This window comes from Mastomys coucha, unplaced genomic scaffold (genome assembly GCF_008632895.1).
Source record: "Mastomys coucha isolate ucsf_1 unplaced genomic scaffold, UCSF_Mcou_1 pScaffold3, whole genome shotgun sequence".
Classification (NCBI taxonomy): Eukaryota; Metazoa; Chordata; class Mammalia; order Rodentia; family Muridae; genus Mastomys; species Mastomys coucha.
The window spans coordinates 40414660-40424830 of NW_022196909.1; the positions used below are offsets into that span (position 1 = coordinate 40414660).

Consider the following 10171-nt stretch of genomic DNA (forward strand, 5'->3'; position numbering starts at 1 on the left):
TTTTACAGTCCAGTCTTCATCCCCATCCCAGTCTATCCCCTGACTGCTCCCCATCTCCCACCTCCTCCACCCTCCCTCTCCAAGAGGATGTCCCCACCTCACCCCCACCTCACCAGACCTCCCCCACTCTCTGGATCCTCAAGTCTCTCGAGGGTTAGGCGCATCTTTTCTCACTGAAGCTAAACCAGGCAGTCCTCTGTTGTCTGTGGATCAGCTAACGTATGCTGCCTGGTTGGTGACTCAGTGTCTGAGAGATCGCGGGGATCCCGGGGATCCAGGTCAGTCGAGACTGCTGGTCTTCCCATGGGGCTCCCTTCCTCCTCCTCAGCTTCTTCTAGCTTTTCTCCAATTCAACCACAGGGGGGCGGCCCAAGCTTCTGTCCCTTGGTTGGGTGTTTGTATCTGCATCTGACTCTTTTAGCAGCTTGTTTGGTCTCTCGGAGGGCAGCTACGCTAGGCTAACTATCTGCAAGCACACCATAGCGTCAGCAACAGTGTCAAGGCCCTGGGGCCTCCCCTTGAGCTGGATCCCAATTTAGACCTGTCATAGGACCTCCTTTTCCTCAGGCTCTTCTCCATTTTTTGTCCCTGAAGTTTCTTCAGACAGGAAGAATTCTGGGTCAGAGCTTTTGACTGTGGGATGGCAACCCCGTCCCTCCACTTTATGTCCTGTCCCTCCACTGGAAGTGGACTCTACAAGTTCCCCCTCCCCACAGTAGAGCACTTCATCCAAAGTCCCTCCCTTTGAGTCCTGAGAGTCTCTCACCTCCCAGGTCTCCCCACCTTCTACCTCCCGACCAGATGTTCTCTCTAAGGAATACCTATCCCCCTAGTTTAAGTGTTTGCAATAGCGGAAGCTGTCCTCTCTAAACCGGAAGGGAGAGGTCCCTTCATTTCCCCACCTCTTCCCTTTGGTGCTAAACAGTTCTCCACAAGTCACCTTTGGCTACCTCCCCCCATCCCCGCCCCCAACGACAGCAACATCCAGTCTCTCAGCTTCCTTCCTGCCTGCCTTTCCCCCAGCCCCACCAGCTAGAATACTATCCCAGAATGCAATCTGAGCCCCCTTCATTCCTAATCACAGTTTGTACCCAAGAGTTTTGAGCAGGACCTCTGACCAGGATTTCGGCTGGAGGTATTCATTCCCTCCTCTTGATCAATTCTGTAGGTCAGGAAGGTTTGACGATCCTATGAAGGGACCGTGTTCAAGAGGCTGGTCTGGCTAAATAACAGATCCCCATGCCTGTAACTGAGGCCTCTGCTGATTCCATTCTCTCAGAACCAGAAATCCGGAAGGAGATTGTGATTTAGCTTGCTGTTTGCTTTCGTTGTTGTTGCTGTTGTTGTTGTTGAAAAACAATCTCACCCTGTATCCCAGGCTAGCGTGGATCTCAATATGTAGCCCAGGCTGACCCTGAGTTCTCAGTGATTCTCCTTCTCCTCCTTTATTTCATCCTCCTGAGTGCTGGATCACATGCCTAGCTCTGACTTTATCCTCGGCGGTCAACCATGAGAGGTAAAACGATCCCCTAAGCCTGGGAAATGAAGCTGTCTTTGGGAAAGACAACTGAACGGGATTAGTGGAAGAGGGTTGAAGAGACAACAAAGAGAAACTAAAGCCCAAATCGAGCCTTGGTTTATTACCCAAACTCAAAGAGGAAAGGAGTGGTTATAGCTGAGGTCATGTGTGGCTATCATGGGAAAAGGGTGAGGATGGAACGGAGCCTGAGAGCCATCGTGCTGTGAGGGCTGGGGCACATCACCAGTGTAATGCAAGTGAGTTGGTGACTTGCCCCAGGTGGTGCGGGGATGAAGCGTCTGACATCACTGGATCATGGCCAGCACTCTGGGCATGAGCTTCTGCTTTAGGATGAGGTCAGCGGGTGGACAGTCCTTCACCTTCAGGATGACCTCATGGGCTTCCCGGAAGAGGTCCTTCCCCACGGCTGCCTCCACTCGCTGGTACCACGCAGCCAGCCTAGGACGCCCTTCAAAGACTGGGCAGCCACCACCTACGGGCTATAGCAAGAGGGAACAGAATTTGTGGCTAATTTTGCTTCTTAACTTGACACACATAGAAGAAGAGGACTCAGCTGAGGGATTGCCTCCATCAGATTGGCTTGTGGGAATGTCTATATGGCTTATTATTATTATTATTATTATTATTATTATTATTATTATTGTCATTATCATTATTATTATTGATGGTTGTGAGAGGGCCTAGTCCACTCTGGTGGTGCCTACCTCTGGAAAGATGGGCTTGGGCTAGATGAGAAAGACAGCTGAATGTGAACCCAGGAGCAAGCCAGTAAATGGAGAGATTTCCATTGATGGCTCTGCTTCGGCTCCTGCCTCCGAGTTCCTGCCTCGAGCTCTGGCCCTGGTTTCCCTCGATAATGGACCGTAGCCTATAATCTGAAGTAAATTATTTCTTCCCCAGGTTGTTTTTTTTTTTTTTTTTAAATCATGATATTCATCACAACAACAAGAAAGCAAACTAGGATATCAAATTGGTGCCAGAGGTGTAGGGTTGCTGAAATCGACCTGACCATGTTGGTTTGGGAGGGAAGGGTTGGAAAAGCATTTGGAACTTAGGGCCTGTAAAACCACTGAGTAGTCAAGAGATCAACGAGCTGTTCTATGCTAGGTTGAAAGATGCAAATGTTAGAAGACACACAGACAGTGGAGACCTGGCTTGTCAAGTTTCAAAGGGAAGTTTGAGAGTCCCTCGAAGATTCTCTGAGGGCTACTACTGTGGTATATTAATAATCTATAGAAGTGAAACATGCTAAGCATTCGTGGGACAATGGCTGCTGGTTAGTTAGGACTGAAAACTCAGCTGTGGTTTATAAGACCAGTGGCATTGAGGGAATGGCTTCTGGGAAGTATTTTCCTCAGGGTCAATACATAGAAGCTGTGTGGCCCAGTAGTGGGGTGTGCCAAGGTTGTCCGCAAAGCTGGCAGCAGAACATGGCAAATAATGCGTAGGAGTCTCCCACATGGTACTAGTTTTGAAGGCATGAAGGGGTCATTGAGAGCAACTGAGGCTTGGTACTCTAGGGACCCAGAAAAGGTCATTGGTGAAAGTGCAGTTTTAGTACACCTTCAGAGATGCCAAGACTATGGGTAGCTGTCAAGGACAGTGGCAAATATGGCATGATGCCTGCCTGAGCCAATGAGGAAAGCTATATGGTGTGTATATGTACAACCCAAGCCCTTTAGCGCCCAGTAGGTCTCGAGTGAGTCAAAGATGTCAGACATGGAGCGTTACACAACGTAGGATTTTGGTTTTGCTTTGATCCGATTAGAACGGTCCCCTGCTGCTTCTTCCTTTGTGCAACAAGAAAGGACGTGATTTATTTTGTGGGCTTACAGTATCCCAAAGTTAAGAGACTCTGGATTTTTTTAAAGAGAACTTGTATTTTTGTTTTGTTTTGTTTTTTGGTTTTTTGTTTTTCGAGACAGGGTTTCTCTGTATACCCCTGGTTGTCCTGGAACTCACTCTGTAGACCAGGCTGGCCTCGAACTCAGAAATCCGCCTGCCTCTGCTTCCCAAGTGCTGGGATTAAAGGAGTGCGCCATCACCGCCCAGCTGAGAACTTGTATTTTGAAATCATCTGTACATCTTCTAAAAAGACATTGAGACCCTTAAAATTGAACTGCATTTTGTGATACTGACCTGAGATCTTAGGGACCAAAGAAATGAAAGACTGTGATTAGACATTGATGTGTCTGTGGGACAGGTTGACCAGAAGTGCGTTGTTCTGGTTGGTTGTTTTTTTGTTTTTTTGTTTTGTTTGTTTGTTTGTTTTTCCTACTTCTCACGAGCCTAGATATCCCTAGGGAGAGAAAATGACCTCTGAGGAATTGTCTTCCTCACAACAGCCTGTGGGCGTGTCTGTGGGATGTTTTTGTTTTTTTTGGTTTTTTTTTTTTTTTTTTTTGGTTTTTCCAGACAGGGTTTCTCTGAGTAGCCCTGGCTGTCCTGGAACTCACTCTGTAGACCAGGCTGGCCTCGAACTCAGAAATCCGCCTGCCTCTGCCTCCCAAGTGCTGGGATTAAAGGCGTGCGTGCACATCACTGCCCAGCAGGATGTTTTTTTGACGGCTCATTGATGTCGGAGGACTCAGTACATAGTATAAGGTGCCATCCCTGGTGATGGGCCTGAGCTGTATAAGAAAGGATGTTGGGAAAACCAGTAAGCCAGTAAGCAACATTCCCCATGATGCCTGCTTCAAGGTCCTGCCTTGAGTGTCTTGCCTTGGCTTCCCTCCAGGATGGACCGTGACCTGTAAGCCAAATGAACCTTTTCCACCCTGAGCTGTGTTTGGTTTAGTGTCTTGCCACATGAACAGAAAAGCAAAACTAGAACAATCAATGAAAGTAAAGACAAACATTATAAATCTGGAAGGAGTCTCCACACATATGCACAGATCTACAACTAGTAGGGGTAGCAAAAATGGGACTTCTCTAACTAGCCAGAATTCCCTGTATCATATGGATCCATCTGTTGAGGTGGGTCTTTTACAGTGTATTATAATGCTAAGAGTGGTCCCCAAGATCTGGTTGCCCCAGCAATGAGAGAATCCACACATACACCAAATGATGCTATGTGACCTTGCTCCTTAATTTAAATCTAATGGCTGAATAAAGATGCCAACGGTTTATAGCTGGACCGAAGAGAGATAGGCAGAATTTTAGTTCCCAGACTTGGGGTCTGAGGCAGGAGACCACTAGAGGAGAGAGGAGAAGACGCCACTGGGTAGGCGAGTCGTGAAAACATGGCCATGAGGGCTGGCCAATTGGAGTTAAGAACTGCCCAGGTGGAACAGGGCAAGTTATAACTTGGAGTTGCTGATGGGAAAGTAGATTATCATAGCTTAGAGGAATAGATATCTGCCCAGCTCTACTGCACTAACGGCTAGCGCGTTATAAATATAAAAGTTGTGTGCCTTTTATTTGGAAACTGAAATGATCGAGGTGAGGTAGAAACCAGTGATCAATATTAGACAATTATCACAGCATCTACTGTTCTTAGAGCACTCACATGCATCAGCTCTGTGATGGCTACCAAGTCGGCCAGGGAGATGTGGGGCCCGGCAAGGAAGTCTTTGTCCTGGAGGAACTTGTCTTCGAGCACCTGCAGGTTAACATCCAGTTCTGCCAACGTGGCTGCCAACATCTCTGGAGGTATTTCCTCACCCAGGAAAACGGGGAACATCACCTGGGAGGTAGGTAGGTAAAATAAGAAATTGGGGCTATAAATAAATTATAAAATAAGTATGAAACAAAAGCAAATTCAAAATGGATCAAACACATTAATATAAGACCTCAGATTCTAGAACTTGCAGAGAAGAATAAATCACAGGTAAACCACTTCAGGATATAAACATAGACAAGGGCTTTCTGAAGACTTCAGGAGCATGAAAATAATCCCAAAGCCTGACGCATAGGATTACAGAGAAGGAAAAGCTTCTGGGAAGCAAAAAAATAATCACTAGGTCAGAGAGACAGTTCGAGAACAGGAGAAGGTTGGCGGCGGCTGGACATCAGAGGACTAGCTAGCATCTAGAGTCGAAAATGATATAAAGAACTGCAACAATTAAATGCCACACACACACAAAAATCCAGTCGGTAAATGGGCAAATGAGCTGAATATACAGTCCTCCAGAGAAGTACTTGAAAAGGCCAATACGTACTTGAAACGGAGATCTGGGAGATGATTCCACATCCATGGGCATGCAGGCTGCTCTAAGAGGACCCAGTGGGTAAAAACATACACACACACACACACACACACACACACACGAATTTGGGAGGGAAAGTTGGGGGCAGGAATTGGAGAAAAAGAAATGAACATTGATGTAATCAAAACCCATTGCATACATATTGCATACATGTATAGAATTCTTTTTAAAAAAGGGGGGGGGGCTGGAGAGATGGCTCAGTGGTTAAGAGCACTGGCTGCTCTTCCAGAGGTCCTGAGTTCAATTCCCAGCAACCACATGGTGACTCATAACCATCTATAATAGGATCCGATGCCCTCTTCTGGTGTGTCTGAGGACAGTGACAGTGTGCTCATATAAATAAGTAAATCTTTTAAAATAAAAAAACTAATAATAAAAAAAAAACAGATGAGCTCCAGGTTCAGTGAGAGACCCCGTCTCACTGTGGGAAGACACCTGATGCCCACCTCCTGCCCCACAAACACGAACCCCCCACATATAACATATACGCACAAATGCATGAAATAAATTAAACAAAAGCCTCATGGTCATAAATACTGAGGAGGATGTAGGGGGAGGGCTCTCATATGCTGCTAGTGGGAGGTAGCTTCCTACAGCAGTTGGAAGCTAGTGTGGAAGCGCCTCGAAAAACTAACTATGGAACCATCAGAGGACCCAGCGACACCGCTCCTGGGAAACTTAGTCGTTGCAAGGAAAAATGAAATTATGGCGTTAGTCAGAAAAGGGATGCTAAAAGAAAACTCAAACTAGAAAACCAAGCAAAATAAGCCAAACTCAGAAACACCCACGCACAGGGTGTGTGAGACAGGGTTTCTCTGTGTAGCCCTGGCTGTCCTGGAACTCACTCTGTAGACCAGTCTAGTCTTGTACGCAGAGATCCACCTGCCTCGGCCTCACAAATGCTGGGACTAAAGATGTTCATAAAGTAAGAAAGAAGGCCATGATAGGAGACGAGATCTTAAGAAAATGGGAGTAAAAAAGTAAGGGAAAACAAAAACAAAAACAGAGTAATGGGGATATATGTGTCACGAAACCAAAAAAAAAAAAAGGGGGGGGGTGCTAAGACCTGGTGAGATGCCTCGAGTGAAGGCACTTGCTGACAAGCTTCTACACGCACGCACGCACGCACGCACGCACGCACGCACGCACGCACGCACTTGCATGCGCACCAACAAAAGCATGCAATAAATAAATTAAAATGTAAGTCTAAAGAAAGGAGGGCAGAGAACCAGCAAGAGCTGATTAGAAGAAGAAGGGAGAGTGGTGGGGGAGAGGACGAGTAAGACCAAGCAGATCTGAAAACCCACCAGAAAGTCCATCCCTCGGTGTATAGGTGGAAAACCACCAGGTTGATCACATAAGTCCCAGGACTGCACTCTGGACGGTTGGAACAGGCTCGGTAAGAAAATTCAGTGGCCTTCCTGGCATTGTCCCACTAGGATTGTTCTATAAAATTGATTTTCCCCCGATAGCATAGTGACTCAGATCCTACACGGTCGCTAACAGCTGAAATTCCATGGGGTCTTGTGGGACATATTTTATTTGACTCAAATCAGAGGTTTCGTTTTGTTCCTATTTTGTGACAGAGCTTTATATAGCCTAGGCTATGTACAGAGCTGAGCCTGAACTCTGTATCTTTCTGTGTTTACCTTCCAAGAGCTTGGTCAGGCGTACAGTACCACACCCAGATCCCAAACCAGAGCCCTTTATAATACAAATTTAATATAATATATCAAATGTTAAATATAATATAAATATAAAGTTTATAGAAAAATAATTTTATTTTGGGCTTCTTTTTTTTTTCTTTTCTTTTTTTTTTTTTTTTTTTTTTTTTTTTTTTTTTTTTTGGTTTTTCGAGACAGGGTGTCTCTGTGTAGCCCTGGCTGTCCTGGAACTCACTCTGTAGACCAGGTTGGCCTGGAACTCAGAAATCCGCCTGCCCCTGCCTCCCAAGTGCTGGGATCAAAGGCGTGCGCCGCCACCACCACCCAGCCTCTGTTCACTCTTTTTAAGCAAGGCCCATGCTATGTAGCCCAGGCTATATAGAACTCACAATCTTCCTGCCTCCACCTCCCAAGTGCTGCGGTTACAAGCCTGCGCCATGACCAAACTAAGCTAACATCGTTTGAATGTATATCCAACCGGGCCGTGACAAAGTCTTGATCCTCTGGTCTGTAAGACAGTCTCCTGAGCAGTATGGCTAATGAAGTGGTCTCCTCTAACCGCCATGCTGCCTGACTTCGAACAATCCAAAACTGTAATTGTTGAGTATTGTTGACATGGGTCGTCGGTGCCGAGGTAGAGAGAGAAGCTCATCAAGACACTAAGCCTTCATTTTCCAAAAGAGCCGAGGGGTTCAGCCTTCCTGGAAAGACTGGCATCCAGCTAGCTCACGCCAGTTACTTTCAAACATAGTACAAGGTGAACCCGGCCTGGGAAAGGTTCCAACTACCAAAGTCGTCTTACCCTGCTGCCCGAGAGATCCAACAACCCACACAAACCAATCTCCTCCCCTCTTGACCAGGGCTAGCCGTAATCAAAAGGAAGAACTCCAGGTTTGCCAGGACTGTCTTAAGACCTGTGCAGCGGCAAGCTCTCATGCAGCATCAAGAGCAGACTGTCCCGAGAGAGAGAGAGAGAGAGAGAGAGAGAGAGAGAGAGAGAGAGAGAGAGAGAGAGCACTTCTTCAAAGTTCAAAGAATCTCAAAACAATTTCTCAGACTCTCTGGATTTACCCAGATGCTGAAACATTCCACTCAAAGCCAGACACAATGGCTTTCCTTTCTGTGTCACTACAGTTGAGAGCTGGGCGGGTACATCCGAGGCTTTCTCAGAGGCCCCGGTGAGAGCACAAAAGGAACCTAGTTTCGTATCCTTGCCCAGGAGACAGACTTGTCAAGGTCAGTTTGGGGCTGCGGATAAGATCTCCAAAGAGTTAAGGATTCCAAGCCTGGCAGTGGTGGCACAGGCCTATAATCCCAGCACTTGGGGGGGGGGGGGCAGAGACAGGCAGATTTCTGAGTTCGAGGCCAGCCTGGTCTACAGAGTGAGTTCTAGAGAAACCCTGTCTTGAAAAACCAAGAAGAGTTAAGGATTCCATGCCTGGGAACTTGGCCAGAGTTCCCCAGTCTCAAGGCTTCAATGTACTCGGTCTGTTATGCTCTTGAGACAATGTGTTCCTTTGAGCAACATGGCTTGATTAGCCTTCAGCAGCTGACTTTGTTCCACCATATGACAGTTTCTGCTGTTCCATTTCTGCCCTGGAAATAGCATATACATATATGGCGCACAGATATACAGACGACGAAACACCCACACACATAAAAATAAAAATAAAACCTTAAAAAAAAAAAGGTAAGATCGGGAGGGAGAAAATGGTCTGAGGTACATTCGCCACCCTCAGTGTGGACACAGTGTGACCGGGTCCCTCAGGCTCCTGCTGCGGTGACATCCCATTGTAATAGCTGTACCCTGGAACTGTGGGCTTCACTCCCTTAAGTTGCTTTGCTAGAGTGTTCTATCACAGACCCCGGGGGCCAGGGGTGGGTCGGGTGGGGAGGGGAGTCAGATGGGTGCCATTTGGCTGCCTGTGGTTTTGGCTTATTGAGTAACCTGGAGCAGCTTTTATTAAGGACCTGGACCAGTTGTTTTGCAATGACACAGCAGAACGGGAGGTAGCCAGCAGATGAGACAGTAAAGAAGGCAGGAGAGCTAGAGCCACGAGGTCCTGCAGGAGCCATGTCTGTATATCTGTGCGCCATATATGTATAGGGCCCACAGAGGCTGCAAGAGAAAGTCAGATCCTTTCGAACCATAATGTTGGTGCTATGTTGGTGCTGGGCCTCTAGTGTGGGGCCCCTGGAAGAGAAGCCCGGGCTCTTAAGTGCTAAACAATCACTTCAGGATCCATTTTTCTCCTTTTAAAAATAGAATCCCAGCCCCGGGGAAACAGTACCGCCCACAGTGGGAAGTCTTTTCAATGGGATTAACCTAGTCAAGATAAGTCCCTCCCAGATGTTCCCCACTCTGCTGAGTCTAGATCCCAGCGAGTTGACAACTGAGATCAACCATTTTAACACCTACCAAAATGTTTACACAAGGGTCATTCAGTTTTCTTTTCTTTCTCTCTCTTTGTGTCTTCACTGAAGTGGGGAAATTGCTCTGTCCGTGTCACATTCCCAAACCACAACCAATTCCAGACTTCTCATGTAGAGGTTAATAATTGTTCCTTTAGCTTGCCAGGCTAAGAGGGAAACTGGCCCTCCTGCCCTTGCCCACTTACCCTCTTCCTCTCTCTTCCCCATCTCTCTCCAGGTGTTCATGGCTGGCCTCTACTCCTCTCCTCTTCTCTCTTACCCACCCCCTTCCTTTCTCTCAACTCCCCCTCTCCATGCCCTGAATAAACTCTATTCTATACAAAAAA

At 46.9% G+C, this 10171-nt stretch overlaps 1 protein-coding gene across 4 annotated transcripts in view; it reads right to left on the bottom strand.

The window, feature by feature from the left end:
* Nucleotides 1–1611: 1611 nt before the first annotated feature.
* LOC116075113 (glutathione S-transferase theta-1) overlaps nt 1612–10171 on the bottom strand; it is a 17221-nt gene continuing 8661 nt past the window's right edge. For all 4 annotated transcript variants that reach the window (XM_031348124.1, XM_031348123.1, XM_031348122.1 and 1 more), the window contains 2 exons: nt 5049–5225; nt 1612–2019 (listed from right to left, as the gene is read on the bottom strand). In XM_031348124.1, coding sequence (XP_031203984.1) covers nt 1825–2019; nt 5049–5225 — 372 coding nt within the window. In that variant the 3' untranslated portion in view covers nt 1612–1824. The remainder of the gene's footprint in view (nt 2020–5048; nt 5226–10171) is intronic.